At 32.4% G+C, this 25,384-nt stretch overlaps 1 protein-coding gene across 1 annotated transcript; it reads right to left on the bottom strand.

Moving 5' to 3' along the window:
- Positions 1 to 198: 198 nt before the first annotated feature.
- Positions 199 to 24,164, bottom strand: LOC114328943 (serine/threonine-protein kinase grp). The gene is made up of 2 exons (XM_028277931.2): positions 23,404 to 24,164; positions 199 to 1,271 (listed from the first exon to the last, which is right to left on the bottom strand). Exons 1-2 carry the CDS (start codon positions 23,895 to 23,897, stop codon positions 365 to 367), a joined length of 1,401 nt encoding a protein of 466 aa, XP_028133732.2. The 5' UTR covers positions 23,898 to 24,164; the 3' UTR covers positions 199 to 364.
- Between the last annotated feature and the right edge of the window lie 1,220 nt (positions 24,165 to 25,384).

Genomic DNA, 25,384 nt, shown 5'->3' with positions numbered 1-25,384 from the left:
AGCTGCCCAAAATTTTATTTTTCTTATCTTTAGGGAGGTCAATATAGTAGTCTAAATTTAAAATCGCGAATGAATTCCGCCGTTACGTTAGCCGCCATTTTAATATTAAAGGAGAACCGTTTTTGCTTAATATCTCCTCCATTTTCAACTTTTCTACAGACTTCTAAAGACCTAAAATTTTTCTAAAAAACACACATGGAAAAATATATTGCTTTATAATCTTACAACAAATGAACAAAAACAAATACTCCTATTAATAATTCTATCAATATTTAAAACAAACTTACATACTGTATCAAAAATAACTATCATATACTAACAACAAATACTGGTTAAATTCGTCATGGTTCAGTCAAATAACAATTTATATATCATTCATAGCTTCTTTCAATTTTAAGAATATCTTCTTGAATTGCAAACCACAGCCTTTGGACAGTCTAAAATCTAAGAGAACTTTTCCATCTATCTCTATCAAATTAATTTTGAACCGCAACTGATTCTTTGTGGTATCCCATGTGGATATCGAAACAGCTCCATTAATATCAGTATTCCAGCTTAAGTGGAGTGTATCCAAAACAGAACAAAGATTTTCCAATGTCTTCTCCTTGCTGTTGGTTATGTAGAACCTGGTCATCCTCTTGACAACAAGAACATCAAAGTTATCTTTAGTAATAGGGGTTTGAGAGAATTGGATAACTAGATTATCATTCTTAACTGGTTGAGAGAATGATATAAGATCTTTTCCAGAAGTTTTGATGTTGTCAAGAGCTTTCATAATAGCATTATGGCGGTATACCGTATTAGGTTGAGACAATGTAACAACAGGCATGTCTCTAGCATTATTTATTTCAGCTGCAATTAGAGAGTTGTAACGTTTGGCTAACTGTGTTGAGCTACTATCATCAACACTGTCAATAGAACTGCCATTAGAGAAGTTGAACTGCATCCAATGATGGTTTAAAACCTGCTGCAATGTGAAACGTTTCTTTGATTCTACATGTAATATTTGTTTTGCTAAACTAAGGGCAGTGTTTCCAAGCTTTGACCATGGAGTGGTTAATATATAGTTATTTGTTTTCCACATTAAAAATTCTGGATTGTCGTTACATGTGCTACCCCATGGCAGTTCTCCTGTCAACAAGGCTACAAATACTATGCCACAGCTCCATATATCTGCTGGCTGAGCTCTGTAGGGGCGCATTAGAACTTCTGGGGCCATATACGGTTTTGTTCCACACTTTTTATCCAACAGTCTTTCTTTTCCTCTGAATCTAAAAACAAAATTGTATGCTATAAAAAACATATTTTTTTAATCAATCATTTCAAGGGCCAGGGGGAAGAACGATAAATCTCTATCTGCAAGCATTTTCGGTAAAATGAGAAACAAAGTTATACCCTATTCCACGAACATACGCCTGTTTTGGATTACTTCGACAACGAATATTTTACTGTGCAAAAAAAAGAAGAACGAAAGTAAATTTAAAATTACATTGTTGTTTACGGGAATAATTATTAGCGCCATTTACTTTCGTACTTCTTATGTTGCGCAGTAAAATATTCGTTGTCGAAGTAATCCAAAACAGGCGTATGTTCGTGGAATGACCCATACATATTCATTGTTTTTACCCCTGCATCCAATCTTGTGACGTGATTTTAAGACGATTATTATCTTTATTTCCCCTTGGCAATTCACAGGTTAATAGTACTCTTTCTAAGCTAACAGATTGCAAAAAAATCGCAAAATGACCAAAAATTGACATTCATTGTTTTTCCCTCTGACCCTTCATTTAATAAAGAAAATTCTGTTTAAGGCCATAGGTACATAATTCGCAAATATTTTACGGCTATCCCTACTTTTTCTGTCTTTACACGGCAAATTACGTGTAGTAAAATTCACACTGGTATGGATATGTAAACATTACTAGAATGTCATTCTACTTGAAAATGTCATCATTAACTAAAAGAGATGGCTTTTGAATGTTCTTGGATAACTGTTATTTGTATAATTGCAAATTATTAATTCAGTTAATAAATGTGATAATTTTTTCACTATGTATTCAGCGATTGTAATAATTTATATGTACAACAAAAACTAATACTCAATCGAGAAAAGAGGAAAAGTGTTAAAGTGATTTTATTAATAATATATTGTTACTACGGAACGCTTACAATTTTGAACATATTTAACAACAAAATACTTCGATCACAGACTATATTATCCTGATGTATTCTCTGCTTGGATCTTCCACAAATAATACACAATAAACAACTTTCGTCACAATAAATAACGTTCACGTCTTAAATCAATTATTTATCAAATACACTACAAATGTATATCAATAGTATTTAATCAACAACTCAAAATATTCCCGATGCCATGTCAAATATTTAAAATTGTCACTGATTGTCAGTGTCTGACTGGCAATATGCTGACAATATTCTATTCGGCTGAGTGCGTTGTTAAGACAAAGATAGATTTGGAAAATATTACCACGGACATTGTGTTCATTTTTTTCGAATCCTGAAAAAACCAATAAATATTTTTGAAAAATTTAAACGCAGAATGAAAGACTAAATTATTATCGAGGGCGGAAAGTCCCTTAGAATAAATAAAAAGTTTATTTTGAATGAGATATTTGAAATTAAAAATCACACTAAATTTTCTCTTAGTTTTTCACCCCTGTAACTTATTAAAATAGACATTATAGAAGTTCTCAGGGACTTTCGGCCCTCGCTAATAACGTAATCTTTCATTCTGCGTTTAAATTTTTCAAAAATACGTATTAGTTTTCTCAGGATTCGAAAAAAATGAATCCCCATATGAATAGCATCGCAGCCGAAAATACGTACCCATCCTCTTAACAATTCAAAACTTTTACTTTATTTAACATTTAGCAACTATATTTTAACCTTCCAACATACAGACGAATTAAAATTACATGAACACGCGAGTAGAGCCTGTGAAAACGAAAATGAAACATTTTTCCCAAAATCCCAAAATATTAAGAACTATCCTGGATTGTCCTGCTTGTTGAACAAGCAGGATTTCGCAAAGGTTGTAGTACCATAGAACACTTAGAGACAATACAGACACTTTTTGAAAAGTATAACCATTACAATGAACCTCTTCATTTGGCATTTGTGGATTATAATAAGGCATTATTAAAAAGAATGAAAAATGCAAGGATTGATTCCAAATATACACTTGAGTCCAGGGTTCTTTACCAGTGCGTCATCATTTAAAGCATACGAAATAAGTCAGAAATTGACTGAACGCAACAGCAAGTGACAGTAAGTAACTACTGCTCCGATCAAGAGTTAAAATTTGACGTTATCAAATAAATAAAATGTCAAATGTAAGTTTTGCTACAAAATTTTGTTGCAGAATTACAGCTACATTTGAAGTAGCTTCATAAATTCTTTTAATATCATTAGTTCTTAATAAATAAATAAACAATTTTTAAAAAAATTCAATAATATATTTTCTTTTTGTCATTTCATTCACATTGGCGGAAACTTAACACAACCTTATATTCTTATTCCTTAACTGTCACTTAACAAAACTTCCTTAACAAAATAAAATACACTTAACATAAAATTTCAAACTCCAATATACATAAAATTAGTTTTATTACTTTTAACGGCACCCGATTTGGGCGTCGAAACGTTAATAAAATTATTATTTCATTTTAATTGTGGCTTATTTCCCACATAAATAATTAATCATAAAATTAGTTGTGAAAAAAACTTTTTGTAATATAAAAAACTTCAAAATACAAAAATTTGACAAAAAAACAGCAAAAAATTCAACAGGTTGACAGCCCCAAAAGTAAACAAACCAGAAACGTCACAACATACTTAAAATCTGAAAACATTCCTAAGCGTCTTTTTTGTACCTACCGTAAAGTGAGGCTACTTTGTGACACTTTTTTAGGTTTTGTGATGATATAGTACCGGGTGTCCCAATAAGAATGGCTCTCGGCCATATCTCAGGAACCGTTTATAGTAGAGCTTTGAAATAAAAAATTTTATAACAAAAGTTGCCTCAGGAAAAGCCTGGAAATTATTTTCATAATTGTGGGTCCACGCTAGAGGGCGTAATTGAATATCAAAAATAAAAAAAATCTAAATTTTACAAAATTTTCCTAATGAAGGGGCACTGGAAATCCGATTATTGTATTCTTCATCAAATTCTGCGCATATTTGATTTAACAAGTTTAACTCTACCTTTGCAAATAAGAGGTGGGGGTGAGTGGGAACCTTGTTATGAAAAAATGGCTTAAGTCCGGTTCTGCTAAATCAAATTTTGAAAACTGGGTCTTGTTGAAGACAGATCTTTTTCTTCAATGTAAGCGTGATCATTTTGAATCATCCTAATAAGTAATAAGCCAGCTGGGAGGCGTTATTTAATTTTTTTCAGAAATCTAGTTTTCTTTGGAAAATATTAAATACAAGTATGCATTTTAAATCATACTTTATAAAATTATATTAAATTAGCAATAGAATAGCGAAAACCGCATGTCGATACCTTTTTTCTATCTCAAGATATCTCGAGAAACGTGTAAATTTTATACATAACTGTTACTATCACCGGTAAACTAAGTTAATGAAAAGTAGTGTGCTGTGGAAAAAAACAAAATAACATTTTCCAGATGTCAACGTATAAAAATATAATTAATTAAAACAACAATATAAAGAGAAACAATACTATTAAAATTAAATATAACACAGAACAAAAGAACTACTTAGTGACGACCTAAATATTCAAATTGTTGCTCATCATACACTACTCTAGAATACATTATCCAGAGAATACTAAACGCCATTCAAAGCATATCGAGAGCAGAAATTGAGACTGCTGTTCAATCTACTCTTGAAAGAGTAAATGTTTGCAACGAAAATGATGGGCAAAAATTTGAACGTTTATGTCATCACTAAATAGTTGTTTTTATTTCTTTGTAATAGGGCTTTTCAACGCTTCTCATTTGTTTCGAGCCTCTGTCATATGCCGTATAATCCGTGTATAATATTAATATACGAGATATGAACGAGGCTCGAAACAAATGAGAAGTGTTGAAAAGATCTAATATACGTTGACAGCTGGAAAATGTTTCTTTGTTGTTTCCATGGCACACTACTTTTAATGAATTTCGTTTACCGGTGACAGTAACAGTTATGTTTTTAAATTTACACGTTTTGTAAGATATCTCGAGATAGAAAAAAGGTATTAACATGCGGTTTTCGCTATTCTGTTGCTAATTTTGTCTAATTTTGTAATATGGTATTAAAAATGCATGTTTGTATTTAATATTTTCCAAGGAACACTAGATTTCTGAAAAAAATTAAATAACGCCTTCTAGCTGGCATATTACTCAGTAAGTTGGTTCGAAATCATAACTTTTACATTGACGAAAAAGATCTGTCTTCAACAAGACCAAGTTTGCAAAATTTGATTAAGCAGAACCGGACTCACAGCCAGTTTTTCATAACAAGGTTCCCACTCACCCCCACCTCTTATTTCCAAAGGTAGACCTAAACTTGTCAAATCAAGTATGCGTAGAATTTTATGAAGAATACGACGATCGGATTTCCAGTGCCCCTTTATTAGGAAAATTTTGTAAAATTTAGATTTTTTAATTTTTGATATTCAATTACGCCCTCTAGCGGTGGTCCCACAATTATGAAAATAATTTCCAGGCTTTTCCTGAGGCGACTTTTGTTATAAAATTTTTTATTTCAAAGCTCTACTATAAACGGTTCCTGAGATATGGCCGAGAGCCATTCTTATTGGGACACCCGGTACATACACTTTCAGTTTATAATAATTTTAAAAATATCACCTGAAAGCTCAATATTTCCTCCATGTTCAGTGAAAACTAGAATGCGCTATATGTTGTAATATGTATGTGTATTGTATGTGTAAGTCGCCCCATGGGTGGGGGTTTCTTTGTGACACGAAGTTTTTCTGCGATATTTATATGGAATTCTAACTGTGGCACAAATAAACACCCGTACATTTTTTACAGAGAACATTTTAATGTTAAATAGAGGTAACATATTGTGTTAAAATATAAATTTACTTTGGTGGAAATATCTTCTAAAAATTCTTCTTCAAAAGTCAAAGTTTTCACGCCAACCTAAAATCACCTGTTTTGACGATGATCAAATCAGCTGTGGCATGACGAGCCAAGTTGCACTAGGAACTTTGGTTATTGTTCCCTAGATAGTGCACATAGTCTACTATTTAAATAAAACATTTTAATTATTCCAGCATTTCTAATGGCTTATCCAAGTTAATAAGTTTAACTTTAGAGGCCACTGTCACAAAGTAACCAAATGTGTCACAAAGTAGCCTCACTTTACGGTATCTCTTTTCAATATACTGAGACTAGAGCGTTCATAAAAATAACATGTGTTATTACTTTCGGCAAGCAAAATGCCATCATCAGAGCTTCGTCTTATAGGTATAAAGACCTCATTGACAAACAATATATTAAATTTAAAACTTACGCAGGGCTAAGCCTCTGATCTTGGTATAGTGGTACCTCTAATTGTGGTAGCCATATTGTCTAGTAGCACATCGATGTGATATTTAATAATTTTAAGGGTGTTTACCGAAGATCAGAGGCCTAGCCCTGCATCAATTTTAAATTTAATATGTTGTTTGTCAACAATTGCTCTTCTATGAGGTTTTTATACCTATAAGACGAAACTCTGATGATGGCTATGCCGAAACTCTCATTTTGCTATGCCGAAAGTACTTAGCTGATTTTAATAAATACTTTACGCACTATCAGTTTTTGAAAACATACACCTGTTGCCGTTTTGACGATTATAATCTACTCTCTGTTAATGTAGATAGAACAGTAGCACTATCCTATAAAGGAGTTCATCAACCCCTATCTCTTAATAACAGTCAACTGAGCACCGTTGATTCTGTAAAATTTCTTAGGCCTGGAAGTAGCTGGTTTATCTTTAGTTTCATGTGTGGAAGAGAATGATGCTAGATAAAAAGTATGTGTTTTAATTAAGGTATTAATGACGCACGGGTAAAGAACCCTGGACTCAAGTGTAGTATAGGTACTCCTAAAACACATTTATCAGAAGATCTAACAACAAACAAGATAAGAATGATGGAGAGAGGAGTTCGGCTGCCCCAAGTAGAAACACTGTATATCCATTTTTTTCAAAATCGCTTTTATTGCATTTTGGTTTTAGGGTGTTGTTATCTACCATTTACCAATGAAGAAAAAAATAAAAAATTAGTAGAACCACAATTTAGCATTGCTATGAAACACATTATATCACATTCCATCTTCACTTGACCAATTTAAAACACATTATATCCATATCCCCAAGTATAAACACTGTAAATAAGGGATATATGTACAGTATTTTTATTTGGTTTTTGGGATTTACAGTTATTTACCGTGGGAATCGCATGATTTACATTTTACATTCACCAAGACCATTGATATCCCCAAGGCAATTTTTAGTTGTTTGTTAGTTATTGATGGTTATTGTGATAAGTGCAGTAGAAATTTGTTGTGTATAAAATATTTAAATTTATTGTATTAATTATTTAAAATATATTTTTAAAATTAAACTGGGTGTTACCTATTAATTATCAAATATGAATAAAAATCGAATAATATTTTGGCCTGCTGAATTCGAATTTGTAACTTTCTTTTGCATCGGAAGTGACGAGAATTTATCATAAACAATTTAATTGTTTAAGTTATTATAATTCGTAAACTAACAAATATAAATAGTCTTTACAAAATGCATTTTGTTCTTAAGAAAATCTACAAAATAATGTTTGGTAAACCTTGACCAATAATTAGAAACACAGATGCTGCAAAATTAGTGCAAAAACATTGCAAAATTACAGAATTTAGTCGATTTTTCACTTGTAAGTCGGCTGAATTTTGAGTAAGATAACTTTATAATAGCCCAAATTAATAAAAAACTACAAGCCGTAAAACTAAACCTTAATATAAATATTATATATACAAAGTTATAACAATAAACGAAAATTTTTTATTACAAACTGCATAATATAATTTGTTTATATAGAGAATTTAATATAATTTGTATAAATATGTATACAGAAATAATAGAGAAACTTATTTCTTTGATGCCTGAAAACGGATGATCATTTTGGCGTACTTGGTCAGTCTCAGAGACACTAGTGGACAAGCTTTTCCATAACCCTGGATGACAACAATTACATGACCCAGACAATGACCATTAAATTGTTGCAATTTGTTATATATTTGTTAAAGGAACTTGAATAAAGTATCATTTGTAGTACTTAATGTCTTGAAAAAGTGGTATATTCTATATTCTATACCACAGGTTCTCAATCTTTTTGAGTCATGTACCACCAAATACTTTTTATTTATTATTTTTGGTACCACATAACTGAAATACCTATCTAGCTAGGTAATCTAATAACTATACCTAATAGTGGTGCTGATTTTGACTGTTTTTGCGTTTTGTGTACCACCTCAAATAATGATATGTACCACAAGTGGTACATGTACCACAGATTGAGAACCGCTGTTCTATACTATATTTTCAGGTTTTCCAAATAACAACACTGTATGTGTTCAAAACCTAGTCCGGAAATAAAATTCAGACATAAAAATATTTACTGAAAAACAAGAGTATTTTTTACTCAATTAATGTGTGTTCACTTTTATTTCAAATAAAATAGAAATTTGAAAAGTTGAGTCCTTTACGTTTTCTACTCTGGTGAACATTTTTCGAATTGGCGCTTACAGTGTTTCTACTTGGGACAGCCGAGTTAGACAGGGAGATTCGCATATCATCTAAACTATTTACTCTTGCAGTAGAAGGTGTGTTCACAAAGTTAAATTGGAAATAACACGAAATTAAAATCAAGGCAGATTTTTTAATTATTTATGACATGGTAATTGAAGGGCTTGGTGCAATAACTGTCCACATGCACATTGCATAGTTTTGAGGAACATGTGCAATAATGTGCATGTATCGATCCTAAGGACTATACTATTAACATTTTTGGTGCAATAACAGTCCATGTTGTTCTACATTAAATTTTTTACACACTACGTGTACCGTTTTTGCTTCAAACTATATGGGGGTCGAAATACTCCAAAGTATTTTGACAAAAGTGGTCTTTGACCGGTTATTGTGTCAAACCCTTCAATCATAAGTAACAATACAGAGAAACTAATCTACATGCTAACAGAGCTTAAACAAAAATCTGTGAAAATCGGTTTAAAAATGAATTCAAATAAAACAAATGGTAGTGAGACCGAAAATGTTGAAGAATATTATATACCTAGGTCATACAATCAAACTAGGCAAACAGAATAAATTTATTTATTTATTTATTCACGGGCAAGCCCTATTCCGATATAAATTTTACAGTGTTCTAAATTATATAACATAATTATACAATTATATAACATTAATGTTAACCAATTATATAACATAAACTATCGTAATATAACATATAACCAAGTGGTTTGAGAAAAAATAACTCGTATGAGTAATACAGTTACAAAAAAGAAAAAAAAAAGAATAAGATAACATTAGGTCAGTACAATTACAAACAAAAGATATCACCTAAATCAATTCGGAAATGTTGTAAGGTATAACGGTTTTAAGTTATCTAATACATACAGGTCATGTAACACTAATCACAATACAAAAGCTCTGGCCGAAAATATTAAAAAGTTAAAAAGTTAGGGAAGAAATTAGGTTTTTAAAGCGGGAAACTGATATATTAAAAATTTCGAGGTTATTTAATGAGTTAGCTAATCGAAGAGTTCTAGGAATAAATGTGTTGTAGGAATAATTGGACGGAGTTATGCAGAAAGCTACCAACCCTCAATAGTGACAAACTGAGATAATCAAGTTTAAAGTTTTTATTGATTTAAAAAATCTGTAGGATATGTTGCAACTACTTTGTAACTTTTTTTTGACTGTGGATAAATATTCTGGTATTTTCTACATGTTTAAATATTTTAATTGTAAATTAAAAAGAGAAATGGTAAATTTTTGTGGATTGGTAGGTTTCTGCATTTTGCAAAGTGGGAAATTAATACCAACAATATTAAATAAAGACAACAGTAGAGTTAGAAAAATTATTTTTATTTACAGGAAGTTAAGGATATGAATATTTAACGTATTAATTTAATAAATTTTAATATTAATCTACTTCATCCACTTCAGAATCTAGATCTTCAACATTGACATTGTAACCCTCAACATCTTCAGTTACATTGACACCCTGCAAATTTTGATAAAAAGTCAATGCATCAGCAGGAATAAAGTGCATCATTTCCTATAAATGTAATTTCGCCTCAGCGAAATTTTTTGATACGGTTGTGAAAAATCGTGTTGTTGTATCATTAGCCGAAATGGGCCAGACTTTTCTATTTTGATTGACCTAATCTTCAACCAATTAATTTTTTCTTTATCTTCGGTCACTTTGCGATTAGCAATTTTTTTCTCAATGTTTATTACTCCTAAAAAATCTTCGACGTGCATTTGGGTTACTACGAATGGTCTCTGCTTTCTACAAGAACGCATTACCTCGATATAGTCATTTGGGGTATATAATCTTTGCTGTCGTTTAAGAGCCGACTCAATATCACTGAAATCAGTGTCGTTGGGCAAAAAACTATGACCAGAACAGAGATATTTTACGGTAATCCTTTCTAGGTTTGTGCGTGTCAAATGCAAAATTAATTTAAGCATAAGTATTAACTTATTATTTCGATTTTGCCCACCGCAAGAATCACACCAAAGCTTAAGATGTTTGACTGCTAGAGTTAATTTAGTTGTAACATGTTTTATAAGGCAAGAGCCTATTTCTTGGGCGCCCCTTCCAGCTGAACCTTCAACCCAAACGTAGCAGTATCCTCTATTTTCTTTAGCACTGTGTATTCCTGCATTATACACCCACAACTGACGCTTATAAAATACGATGCCTGTAGGTATTCTGGGAAGCGGTAGGGTTTTTTCCAAGTCAATACTTAAACACTCTTGATCTGTTTGTTCAGTCGCTATCTTGAAATCATCTCTTCTCATTTTCTGTGCCTCCTCTGCCACTTGCAAATGCTTCGTATGTGGCTGCTTGAGCTCTTTTTTTTCTTCATCCTTTTCATTATCTATTTTCATTTTAAAAGTATCGCAAACATTGCAGATGTCTTTTTTTAATGGCTTTATTTTCAAATTAAATTTCGTGTAGAATATGTTCTTGTATGACATTAAGCTTACGGGATTGGTTTCTTCCTGCTTGTACATGTCATACATTTGTTGTAAAGTGATACCAGGTGGTAAATATTTCGCCTTTGTTTGTTCCCGACGGTAGTGTGAAATGTATTTAAGTATTTTATTAATATGACTAACAACTGCTTGAATTCGTTCATCTGCTAATTTGTTTTTGCCTCCCTGCTTTAAACCTCTTTGATCACTAATAGGAGCCCGACCATGAAAGTTCTTTAAAGTAGTGTTTACTCGAAATGTAGTTACTTTTAGAGTATTTATAAACATTTCTCTACACACTTTTGTTTCCTTTATTTTATAAATTCGAGATAATTTCCTTTTTTCAATATTTCTACCATAAGACCATTTTTTCAATCTCCTATACACTAGCAGCAATAAAATTAGTTTGAGCATCATATGAATTTAGCGACCAAAACCTCTCAAATTAATATTTTTGACTTTCAACAGAAACATTTTCTGCACATTTAGATGTACAGTTACAATGGAAATCCCCAATATTTGCAGAAAGCTACCAACCCACTTGAATGCAAGTGGCGCTTTGTTAAAATTCTACCAAGTGGGTTGGAAGGTTTCTGTAAATTAAAAGTATACTACCAAGTGGTTTGGTAGATTTTTATAGTTTTATAGGTTATATATTAATCTAGAGGTGGTAGGTTTTTACAGAATGCAGAACTCGTATTTTGTTGTCCAAATATGCATCCAACCCAATATCTGATATATTGAGGGTTGGTAGCTTTCTGCATAACGCCGTCCAATTGAATCTATGAAAAGAGACATAAAAGGTTTGCACCTGCCTAGTCGAACGACTGGGGACAAATAGAGATATTTTGGAGAGAAGTTCGGGGCAGTTACACAGCCCGTTGATAATTTTAAATAAAATAATTAAGTCTCTTTGTTTTCTGCGTACCTCAAGAGGAGGTAAGTTCAGTATGCGCTCTAATACAGAATAGTCATAGTATACATGCAACTTACTGGCAGTATATCTCAGAAAATTGTGTTGGACAGCCTCAATCTTCAGTTTATGAGTAAAGTAATAGGGGGACCAAATTGTGGAACAGTAATCGAAATGAGATCTAACCAGGGAGAAATAAAGAGATTTAATAGCTGAGATGTTTGTAAAGTCTCTAGTGGTTCTTTTTATAAAGCCAAGCATCTTCATAGACTTCTGTATTGTACTGTAAATGTGTGATTTATAGCTAAGGGCGGAGTCAAGGATCACACCTAGATCCCTAGTTTCAGAGGCAGAATGTAAGGTCAGATTATTTATACTATATTCGAAGATGATTGGATGATGAGTTCGGTGGTAACGAAGAATATGGCATTTGGATGCATTCAAACACATACCATTTTGCATACACCAGTTAGATAGGCGATCAATATCACCTTGTAGACTAAGTGAATCAGCCTCAGATGTGATTATTTTAAAACATTTTAAATCATCAGCGAATAACAAAGTTTCACTTACTTGGAAACAGGGTATTAGATCATTGATAAATATATTAAACAACAGAGGTCCCAAGTGTGATCCCTGTGGTACACCTGAGTTAACAGAGATGGTATGAGAATAGTGATGATTAACCCTGACAATTTGCGATCTTTGCGTAAGATAGCTCTTGAGCCACTTCAATATAAGGCCATCAACTCCGTATAAATAAAGTTTATGAATCAAGAGCTCATGATTAACTTTGTCGAAAGCTTTGGAAAAGTCAGTATACACAGAGTCAACTTGTAAACCCCTCTCAAGAGCATCTGTCAAAAAATCAACATATGTTATGAGACCCAATTCTGCTGATTTTTTGGATGTAAATCCAAATTGTTGGGCCCCTATAATTGGCGAGAAGTCATAACTTAAATAATCGGAAATAATGCTCTCAAAAACTTTAGGAATAGCACTAAAAATACAAATGGGACGATAGTTACCTATATCCGATTTTCGACCTGATTTATATATTGGAGTGACATAAGAGTTTTTCCAGTAGTCTGGAAATTCCCCTGTTGATAAAGACTTATTAAATATATAAAAAAGTGGGCGCGATAGAATGAAGCTGAATGTTTTAAGGAAAGTGGGGGGAATTCCATCAGGACCAGGACCTTTGTTGGTATTGAGTTCAGACAGTTTTTCGTAGATTTTTGAAATTTCAATGTGATAATTAGACACATTAACCAAAGGTGAAATCTGGGTTACATGCGGATGTAAGGATTGGTTAGTATAGACGGAAGAGAATTGGTTAGCAAAAAGATTAGCAATATCAGTTCCATTGAAGGCAGTACGATCTCCAAGAGTCATTGTATTAGGTATAGCGTTATTTTCCCTTTTACTACTTACAAATTTCCAAAAGGATTTAACGTTATTAACAATAGAATGTTCGGTACGTTGAATGTAATCAGCATAACACTGTCTTGATAAAAATTTACATCTAGTTCTTAAGTTACTAAATGCTGCATAACTTTCTGGACACCTTGTGCTCTTATATATCTTGTGCACTGATTTCTTCTCGTGAAGCAACTTCTTCAGCTCAGAGGAGTACCAGCATGGATATTTCTTATCACAGATTTTTTTTAGCGGAACAAAACAATCAATGATGGAATAAAAAATGTCGTAAAATACAGAAACCATGTCAGAGAGTACTTTTCCTTGAAGTGCACCATCCCAATTAATTGCTTGAAGGGATGAACGAATTGCTGCATAGTCAGCATGAACAAAGTCATAATAATACTCTTCACCAGATAAATGATCATTTGTGATTTTGAGTGGCAAACTGCATTCAAGCGGAGGATGATGTGTGTCCACTGGAATTAAAGTGTCGATAGCCTTCAATACATCAATACCCAATGGAGATAAAATGAGATCAAGCGTAACTCCTCTATCGTTGGTTATTTCGTTGGTCTGGAAGAGATTGAAAAAAGCACAGATATTGGATATAGTTTCAATAGAATCAGCTTCAGATTGTGTAGCTGTAGGCTGAGGAGAAGCAACGGAACAATAATCATCGACATCCCAAACTGTAGATGGAAGATTAAAATCACCCAATAGAAAAAGGTTTGCTCTATCATATTGCTCGCTTATAGTGATAAGCTGTTCAAAGTACGATTGGTATAAAGTAGCTATAGATTTAGGTGGAAAATATACTGTACCGATTATAGATTTGTTATTAAAGAGAACAAACAACTGTTCAATCGAAGGATCAGACTGAATTTGATAAGAAGGAATTGAGTTCTTAATGGCAATCAACACTCCCCCACCTCTACTGAAGACACTGGAGTCCTTAGAGCGGTCAGTTCTGTAGATGTTGTAGTTGAGAAGTCCAAGTTCAGCATCCGTAATTTCAGGTGTGAGCCAGGTTTCAGTTAAGATAATGATATCATAGGAACAGTTGCTGACATTCAAGCTGAGGTCAGACGGTTTAGTTCTTAGTCCTCTAACATTTTGGTAATAAAGTATAGGGCTGCCCGGTTTTAGTTTTTTTTACAGATTTTCGGTGTATTGTTGAAGTATTTAATAGTTAAATTTTGCTCACCAGCCTGTTGATGCACTCTAAGTTCGTTTTTCACTGAATCGAGTTGCTTTTTCTGACAGGGAGTTTGATCAGATAGGAAAAATATTTTATTTGCCTGGCCTAATTTAACTTTGTTTCTTAAGATTTGATGCACTTCGCGAGCCGAGGAAAGAACGACTTTAATTGGTCTATGACCGTTTTTATTCTTCTTCCCAAAACGAAAGATATGTTTACTGTTGACACTTATCGCACCTTCACTCGCTCCAGATAAAAGTGTTTTTATTTGATTAATATCCTCAGTTGAAGTTGATGGTTCTGGGAGATTGAAGATAAGTAAATTATTTGACCTTTTTTGGCGTTCGTGTAGCTCATTTATGATGTCATCGGTTATTGGAAAGTTACTCTTGTTATCTTTTAGCATCTGGATTTCAGCTTTGAGTAAGGTGACTTCGCACTTCAGGTTTTCAACTTCTCTTAGAATTTTGGGCACACTTTTGAATGACAGTCGGCAATCAGAACAAAAGTAGAACAACGTTCTCTTCTGGATTACAACAGCTCGAAGTTCAGAAGCACTTAAGCCAGTACATCCTTCGGTCGGATGAAGAATAATATGACAGCTGTCACAAGCCACTGATTTATCACTGATATCTTCATTGCACTTTGAACACTTATTTGCAGCCATAATGCCAATTTCACTGGGCTAATATAATGTGAGTATATCAGTTCTAATATTCCTGGACTAATAAACCTATCACCTCAATTAAGTTCTTATCAGTTGGCACTTTTTTTGGCTTAATTAGTAGCTTTTTATAAGGAGTATACACAATAGATGAAATAATATTATCAAATATTGATTGGACTTGCAAACAAAAACAAGAAAATTAATCTCTTCAATGAACGTAGATACATTTGAAGAACAATACACAAAAAGAACGAAAATTTTGGATAAGTTTAAACCACTTTAAATCCAATAATTCGAGCAGAGATCAAAAAACACTGTTTAACTTGACTAATGACTTTATTAATGATTGGCAGAAAAGAAGAATCTGAATGACTTGGGCAGCAGTAAGACCACACACAGTGTTGTGTTGAGAAACAAAAAGATACCAATAAATCTAAAGAAAAGGATATTCAACAGTCATATTCTAGGGAGTGTTCAAGTATTACGTAACGCGATTTTTGACCCCTCCCCCCTACGTAATGCACTCTAATGGGCGTTTAACTATTGTGTAACGCAATTTTTGAAGATTTTTGACCCCCCTCCCCCCAACCTATGTTACGTAATATTTGAACGGCCCCCTACCAGTTATGACCTATGGAGTGGAGACCATGATACTTAAAGAGTTATCAGCCAATAGATTAAGAGCAACACAGAGCTATAGCACATCGAATGAGCTATATTTTGAGTTTTTCTGAGTATACAAAATGAGGATGTGCGAAGCAAGAAGAAGGTGGAAGATGTAATTGGAAAAATTGCTCAAATGAAATGAAACTAGGTAGGACACGTGGCATGACAAAATAACAAAAGCTAGACGAGAAACATTGTACATTGGAGACTATGTAAGCACAGTCGTATTGTCCTTTTCATGAGCATTTTTCAGTGCGTAACAAATGATAGGAAAAAGGGTAAGTCTGTGGTAATACACATTTATGACATTTATTCTAACATGACATTTTAGTTAAATCTGACAGTTGTCACATTTTATTTTCAATTTGGAATAAAAACAAATCAAATGTGTTTCTTGAATTTATAAAATGGCAGGGTTGAAAAAAAAACATGTTTTTTTATTTTATACAAAACAAACGTTTTTTTTGTTTTAAGCGGTTTTTTTTTGTTTTAAACATGTTTTATTTTTCGTTTTTAAAATACGTGTTTTAAACAAATAAAACATAGAAAAAAACATTGTTTAAATCATATTTCTTACAATGAGAAGGATGTGTTTGAGGAATTAGGCAGCACAGATACATATAATAACTTATGGATGTTCAGCCCATATTATGAAGTTACTTGCCCACGATATAGAATTGCCAGGAATAAAGAACAGTGTCAAAAAATTGCAAATATTTCAGAAATGTACATTTTGCTAGCGCAAAATTCCGAGAAGCTGGTGATTCTGCTCTTGTATTGCATTAGGATGTTCGTTGGAATACTTTATCGGAATGCTTAGAAAGTTAGTTGAAAAACTGGCCAATATTATTTCACATTTGCTCTAAACAATAGAATAAGTATTAAAAAAATTGGAAAAAAATCCTTTGTAAAAGGTATAAATTTTATTTTTTTTATTAAAATCCATTAAAAGGGCTACATCACATGGCAACCAGGATAACGCCCTGAGGTAATGTATTGAAATTTCCCAACATGTGGGATCCAAATTGAGTTGTTTACATTTCAATGACTTAATGGCAACTGAATGCGAAATGAGTGATGTTTCAGAAAAAAAGGGGTTTTTTTCAATACATTACCTCAGGGCATTATCCTGGTTGCCATGTGACCATCACAGGGCTTTTTATTGAAGTATACACTTTTAAGGCAACTATATTACATGTAAAGGGTTTTTACCCGGATATTTTTCTTTTTCTTTTGTGGGTCAGCTAGCATCCAGTTTATCTAACACTGATGATGATTTTTTATAAAAATCGAAAACGTTTTGTTGTAATATAGCCCTTTTAAGGGATTTTAATAAAAAAAAATTTATACCTTTTACAAAGGATTTTTTTCCAATTTTGTGATTGATGGTATACAGCCAACTACAGGAAAAACATTTTTTTTTCCTTGTGGATTTTTTAGAATAAGTATTGATAAAGATATAACAAAGCTTGTAAATGATACAAAGTTAAAGGCAAATGCCAAAGACTAGGTATTTATAAAAATTAAAGTATATTGCAGTGCAGGGACAAAGTCCAAACAAATACTTGCACTAAAGGAGAGGCTACAGAGATATGGCTAGAACTTCTGGAAGCATTCGAGACTGAACACGCAAATGGCGAATTTTTGGTAAATGATACGAATAAAGTCAAGGAGCTTATGAAAATGGCTTTGATCCTGGCTCATTTCTTGACAAGTTTGCTTACTCATCGCTTTAGTGGAAGTAAATTTAGTCAAGAGCAAATAAAAACTGGTACCGAATATGTAGAAACTTCACTTCACATCCAGAAGCATTGCCAATTATCATTAATTACCAGGCAAAGTGTGTACCCTTTAATCCATATATATTTTCTAAACATCTAATGTACAACCATTGGCATGGTGGCGTTCTATGGTCATACAGTAATCCCTCTTCAACCGCGGGGGTTACGTTCCGAAGAGAAAGGTGTGGTTGGTGAAACCGTGGTTGGCGAGGGATCCACGATCCAAAGAAGAATATGACATATAATCAAAATTTGGATACGTATATTAAAATGTACATGGAAAGAAATATGATGAAATTGCATATCTGTGAAATAGTATTATCATATCAACAAAAATAAAGACACTGAGATCAGCGTCTGGTATTTTAAACCTTCCGAACTATAAACTAATTGCCGTAGTCTTACTACTAAGAACAAGCGCCAGTGGCGTATCATGAGTAATTTAACGCGACTGGTCAAATTATAAAAAACTAAAAATAATAAAATATTCTCATTAAAGATTCAACAGATATCGTAACCGCGGTTAAGTGAAACCGCGGTTGATGAGTCCGCGGATAATGAGGGATTACTGTACAACATAAAAAAACTCTTCTTATCATACGCTTTAGTCAATTCCAAACTATGTAACCGGCTAGGCAATGTCAAAGCTGCTAAGTTGGTTTCAATTTTTAAAGAGCTGATAAAATTGATGACTTAGATTACAAGATTACTATGAGACTAAAACAATTCGAGAAAATGATTAACTCTTGTATGCAAAATGTTTTGAGTTTTCCAATTTTTGTTGTGTTCCCATTATTAATAAATAAAAATATATTTGTTACAAAGTCTGTGTAATAATATGTATAAGATTTTTTTCATATTTATGTATTATTCACAAAAAAAATGAAAAAAAAAACACTTGTTTAATTTAAGTGTTTTAAACATGTTTAAAACAGTTGTTTAAAACAAAATGTTTAAAACAAAACAACCCTGTAAAATGGTATTTTCTTTGATTTGTATAGTCTTATAAATTATACAGATTATATTTGTAATATTATTATCTAATTAAAAAAAAATTATTTATTTTATTATGGCGCCATCTATCGACAACTAGAATAACTAGAATAAATGTTATAAATGTCACCGACGAAATGTAATCACCGACGTGCCTTTTTTCTGTCACATACAATTTAATGTGTTAGAAAGAAGTTGAAAAACTGTGACGCACTGAAAGATGATCATGAGAAAAAGAATAGTAGAGGAAGACCACAAAAGTGATGGCTAGACAAGGTGAATACATAAGTGAGGAGAAACTAGTAGCACAAAACAGAGAACAAGAACAACAATACAAGCAAAATAAACTGCGCGTCATAGAAAACGGGCACCCTAAAAAATGGGTCATTTTTGATGTCGTGTATCTCCTAAACCTGTTGTCCGATTTAAGTGATTTTTTGAATATGTTATAGCCTTATTCTTTCTCAATATTCCTGTAATAATATTTTTCCTAAACAGGTAAATTTTCATTGTATATCGGGTGTCCGAATCAAACTGTGTTTTTTTCTCAAAGTTCGCAACACCCTGTGGAATATTCTAGAATTTATAAAATACTAAAATTAAAACCCAACTATAGCCTCATGTTTTCTTAACATTCTGCTTTTTGATTTATTCGCTTATGTTGGATAATACAAAAGTTATGTACTTTAACAACTAGCCATGTTCTTCATCAGTACAGGGTGTTATAAGTCTAAGGGGTTTTAGGGACTAAATAAGTTCGACAAACTTTAAGGGGTAATTCTGCATTAAAAAATAATGACAGTTTGCTTTATAATCATATATCCGCAAATGCTTCGTTTCCGAGATACGGGATGTTAAATTTTTTCTTACAAACTGATGATTTATTTATTGCCCTAAAACCGGTTGAGATATGCAAATGAAATTTGGTGGGTTTTAAAACGTAGTTATTGAACATTTTTTGACATGCAACTAAGAATTTTATATTCACCATTGGAGCGCATACGGGTAATATGACGATCATATTATTCGTATGCACGCCAATGGTGAATAAAAAATTCTTAATTGTATGTCAAAAAATGTTCAATAACTACGTCTTAAAACCCACCAAATTTCATTTGCATATCTCAACCGGTTTTAGGGCAATAAATAAATCATCAGTTTGTAAGAAAAATTTCAACATCCTGTATGTTGGAAACGAAGCATTTGTGGACAATGTTTATAAAGCAAACGGTCATTATGTTTTCATGCAGAATTACCCCTTAAAGTTTGTCATACTTCTTTAGAAACACCCTGTACTGATAAAGCATGCCTAGTTGTTAAAGTACATAACTTTTGTATTATTCAACATAAGAGAATGAATCAAAAAACAGAATGTTCAGAAAACCTAAGACTATAGTCGGAATTTTATTTCAGTATTTTATAAAGGCTAGAATATTCCACAGGGTGTTGCGAACTTTGAGAAAAAAACACAATTTGATTCGGACACCCGATATACAATGAAAATTTACCTGTTTAGCAAAAATATTATTACAGGGATATTGACAGGGAATACGGCTATAACATATTGAAAAAATCACTTAAATCGGACAACAGGTTTAGGAGATACGCGACATCAAATATGTCCCATTTTTTAGGGTGCCCGTTTTCTATGACACGCAGTGTATTAATGGTAGGTGACAGGCGATCAGCAGATTGAGAGAGTAAAAAAATATAGTACTTGGGAACGATAATCACAAAAAATACTGATTATACTGCAAAAGTAAGAATAAGGCTAATTAAATGTTATTTACACTTTAGTGTATATGTTTATAATATAGTTTATGTTTATAATATACAGGGTGTAACAAAAATACAGGTCATAAATTAAATCACATATTCTGGGACCAAAAATAGATCGATTGGATCTAACTTACCTCAATACAAATGTGCACATAAAAAAGTTATAGCCCTTTGAAGTTATAAAATGAAAATCGATTTTTTTCAATATATCGAAAACTATTCGAGATTTTTTACTGAAAATGGACGTGTGGAATTCTTATAGCAAGAACATCACAAAGAAAAATTATAGTGAAATTGGTGCACCCCATAAAAATTTTACGGGGGTTTTGTTCCCTTAAACCCTCCAAACTTTTGTGTACATTCCAATTAAATTATTATTGTGGTACCATTAGTTAAACTCACCATTTTGAAACTTTTTTGCCTCTTAGTATTTTTTCGATAAGGCAGTTTTTATCGAGTTGCGGCTTCTTTTTTAATATGTTTACATAAAAATTTTATGGGGGTTTTGTTCCTTTACACCCCCAAATGTTTGTGTACGTTCCAATTAAACTATTACTGCGGTACCATTAGTTAAACACAATGTTTCTAAAACTTTTTTGTCACTTAGTATTCTTTCGATAAGGCACCTGTTATCAAGATGTGGCTTCTTTTTTAATATGGTTCAAAATATGCCTAAAAATGTAAATTATAAATAAATTTTCATACGATTACCAAGTCTCCATAATCATACTTAACCATTTAAAAATATGTGGTGGATTTGACTAATATTCAAAATATCTCAATAAAAACAGACTTTTCGAAAAAGTACTAAGATGCAAAAAAGTTTTAAAAACATTGTGTTTAACTAATGGTACCTCAATAATAATTTAATTGGAACGTACACAAAAGTTTGGGGGGTTTAAAAGTTTAAAGGAACAAAACCCCCTAAAATTTTTATGGGGTGTCAAAATTTTACTATAATTTTTTTGTAAGATGCTTCTGCCATAAAAGTACCACATGTCTAGTTTCAATAAAAAATCTCTAGGAATTTTCGATATATTGAAAAAATCGATTTTCATTTTGTAACTTCAAAGGGCTGTAACTTTTTTTATGTGCATATTTATACTAAGGTAAGTTAGGTTAAATCGAACTATTTTTGGTCCCTGAATATGCGATTAAATTTATGACCTCTATTTTTGTTACACCCTGTATATAGTGTATATACACTCTGGGCCAAAATTAAGCAACCACCTTAAAAATGGGTCATTTTTGATGTCTTATATCTCCTAAACCTGTTGTCCGATTTAAGTGATTTTTTTAATATGTTATAGCCTTATTCCTTATACCAACCATATGAACAGGCAGGTTTTAGAAAAGGCTATTCAACTTCCGATCACCTGTTAACCACAAAAATATTAATAGAAAAATGTAACAAATACAAGTTTCCAGTTTTTAAAGCATTTGTAGACTGCGAAAAAGCTTTCGACACTGTAGAACACACGGCCGTAATAAACGCAATGCAAAATTGTAGAATAGACAGTAGATATATAACTTAATAAAAGAAACTATGAACCAAGCTACAGCCACATACTACCTAAATGAAAATGAATACACGAACCCTGTACCATTAAACACGGGAGTCAAACAGGGAGACACTCTATCACCCAAACTGTTCACCTTAGTTTTGGAGGACGTTTTTAAAAATCTAAATTGGAAATATAAGGGAATAAACATCAATGGCCGCTACCTCAGTAATCTACGATTTGCGGATGACATAATCCTGATAGCTACTGACCTACAAGAACTGCAAACCATGCTTTCAGAACTACACACAGAATCTTCTAAAATAGGACTGAAAATGAATTTAAAACAAAACAAAAGTCATGCACTCCGAAGAAATGATGACGATAATAAACAACAAAGTTATAGAAAAAGTTGAAGAATATACAGTCCCTGGCCATATTATTAGATGCACTATAAGATTTTATATAAAAAAATTAATTATGAGGTGATACTAAAGAGGTTTTTTGTATGTACCAGACACAATGTATATCTATTATTTTGTTGTCCATTTAATTCTCTAGTTTTTATCACAAACTAATCATCATTATTAATTGACAAATGCGTATTTATTGACTCTTGAAGAAAACAAAAATAACGACAATTAAATGTTAAATATTTTGTTGAGCCACCTTTAGCCACTATTAGAGCTTTAATTATGCGCGGCATACTATCACTGCAAACCTGTAATATGATAACTGTCGAATTAAAGCTCTAATAGTGGCTACAGGCGGTCAACAAAATAACATTTAATTGTAGGTATTTTTGTTTTCCTTAAACAGGTATACAGGTTTACAAGATATAAGACATCAAAAATGACCCATTTTTAAGGTGGCCGGTTAATTTTGGCCCAGAGTGTATATTTAGTGTAATATAGAAGTGTTAAGGAGAATAGGCAGAGGGAGGGAAATGGAAAACACAATAAAAGAAAAGAAATTGCAATATCTCGGACATGTGATGAGAGGCGAAAGATACAACATATTGAGACTCATAATTCAAGGAAAAATATGAGGGTAGGAGAGGCATAGGAAGGAAACGCATTTTCTGATTGAAGAACCTAAGAGAATGGTTTAGTTGCAGCGCAAGGCAATTGTTCAGAGCAGCTGCCTCAAAGGTCAGAATAGCCATGATGCCTTCATCACAGAGATGGCACTTAAAGATAGTTTTAATGTTAATTTATTACCTGAATAGAGTTGCCAGTCCAAAGTCACTAATTTTCAACACACCCTCAGAACTTATCAAAATGTTCTCTGGTTTAATATCTCTATGTGCTATTCCTTTGCTATGTAGGTATTCAACACCAGAAAAGAGCTGCTTCATGTAGAATTGAGCTTTGGCCACAGGCATACCTACATCAGGTTCTATCAACTGGAACAGTTCTCCGCCAGCGGCAAACTCCAGGAATATATATTCCTTATTTGGTTCTTGTCGTCTACCATAATATTTAATAATATTCTCATGGTCTAATAATTTATGAATACTAACTTCTCTATTTATATTTGCTGAAGCGTCTTTATATTTATTATGATCAATCATTTTACAGGCTATTTTCTCTTTGGTGTTTTTATGTTCTAACAATTTCACTTCTCCATAAGCCCCTTCACCTAAAATATTACTGCTACATAGCCAGTCCTCTACAAATACAGTCTTACAATCTGCATCATGATCTTCAGCCATTTCGCAAAAATAAATTTATTGTTTATACTTATGACTTTTCAACTTCAACAACACAATCTGCTATTTACGTTTGCTGCAAAATTATTTCTTTGCTATGTTACTGCAGTGTCATTTAGCATTGTTAATTTTTAAAAACAAATGCATGCTTGTCTTTCTTAATATTCACACACTTCCATTTTGAAAAATTATGGTTATGTTGATGAAAAAGGAAAGGAAATATCATTCTACCTCAGATAAAGAAAGATAGATTATTCAAAAGAATTTGTGATAGTTTCCCGCGTTTTGATGAAGTCTTTTATAATTTTTCGTTATGATATTACGGATAATAGCTATATAATATAACCAATTTATATTTTTGTAGTAGTTCTTAAAATTCAAGTTATTTTGAGTTCATCCGTTGTTTAAATATAAAGAAAATATTGCCTTGTTCTTGGTTGCCAAGTATATTTGAAAAGAGACCAAGAAATTGTTATCACAGAACACGAATGAAAATCAGAGAACTATTTTAAAATCGAAAATCATCGATAGTGTACTCAGTGGCGTACTGAGCATGGTTCTGCGGGTTCCGTAGAATCAGGGCCTGGGCCTCCAGGGGCCCGCTCTAACGCGCTCTTAGCTTTTTCACAGAATAGGAAACAAGGAAACAACTTGGAAACAACATAAGAAACAACTTGTTCCTTATTCTGTGGCTTTTTTCTAATTTGATGAGGACATTTTACACTACACAAGTACACAATAGGAAATGTAACTTCTTAATAAATTTTTATTTTTGTGTAGGTACTTATATGTAAATAAAAACGAAGAATACCTATTTGTCAAAAAAATTGAAAACAAAATTTATTAATAGACACATTGAAAACTTTTGTAAGGTTCTGTACTTGTTTTACTAGCTACCTGCTAAAACCGAAGCCGTGGTTTTAACACATGTAAAGAATTACCGCCTGTAAATACCTTCTAACTCAAAAACTTATATTTATATCAGCACGTTTCATGGATTAGTTGTAAACTAGCAAATTGTAAAAATTTGAAAATTGACTGTTATAAAAATAATCCCAAGACAATAAACTCACGCCCGACGTTATACGGTAACCACTTTGGATTTGAATACCTTGATAGTAAAATAATTATAATACCAATATTTATTTAAACTTTACTCTGATCATTGATATAATGTTCAATGTTTTAGACGTTTGCTTCCGACCACAGATATTATTTATAGCATTCCACATTTTTTGTAGCTTCATGGATTTTATTTTGATATAAGTCGTTTTGTTTTTTTTAACAAAAGCTTATTTCTATAGTTTTTGTAATCAACATTAACAGCATAGGCGCCAGAAGGCGCAAATATTTTAGAAATATCCCTACTTTTTCTTTCTTTACACAGCAAATTGCGTGTAGAAAATTCTCACTGGTATGGAGACGTAAACATTGGTTGACAATGACATTGTTATCATTAACTTAGAGATGGCTTTTGAATGTTCTTGGAT

This window comes from Diabrotica virgifera, chromosome 1, assembly GCF_917563875.1.
Source record: "Diabrotica virgifera virgifera chromosome 1, PGI_DIABVI_V3a".
Taxonomy (NCBI): domain Eukaryota; kingdom Metazoa; phylum Arthropoda; class Insecta; order Coleoptera; family Chrysomelidae; genus Diabrotica; species Diabrotica virgifera.
Note: the sequence above shows the minus strand (reverse complement) of the source record. Positions and strands in the feature narration are given on the sequence as shown.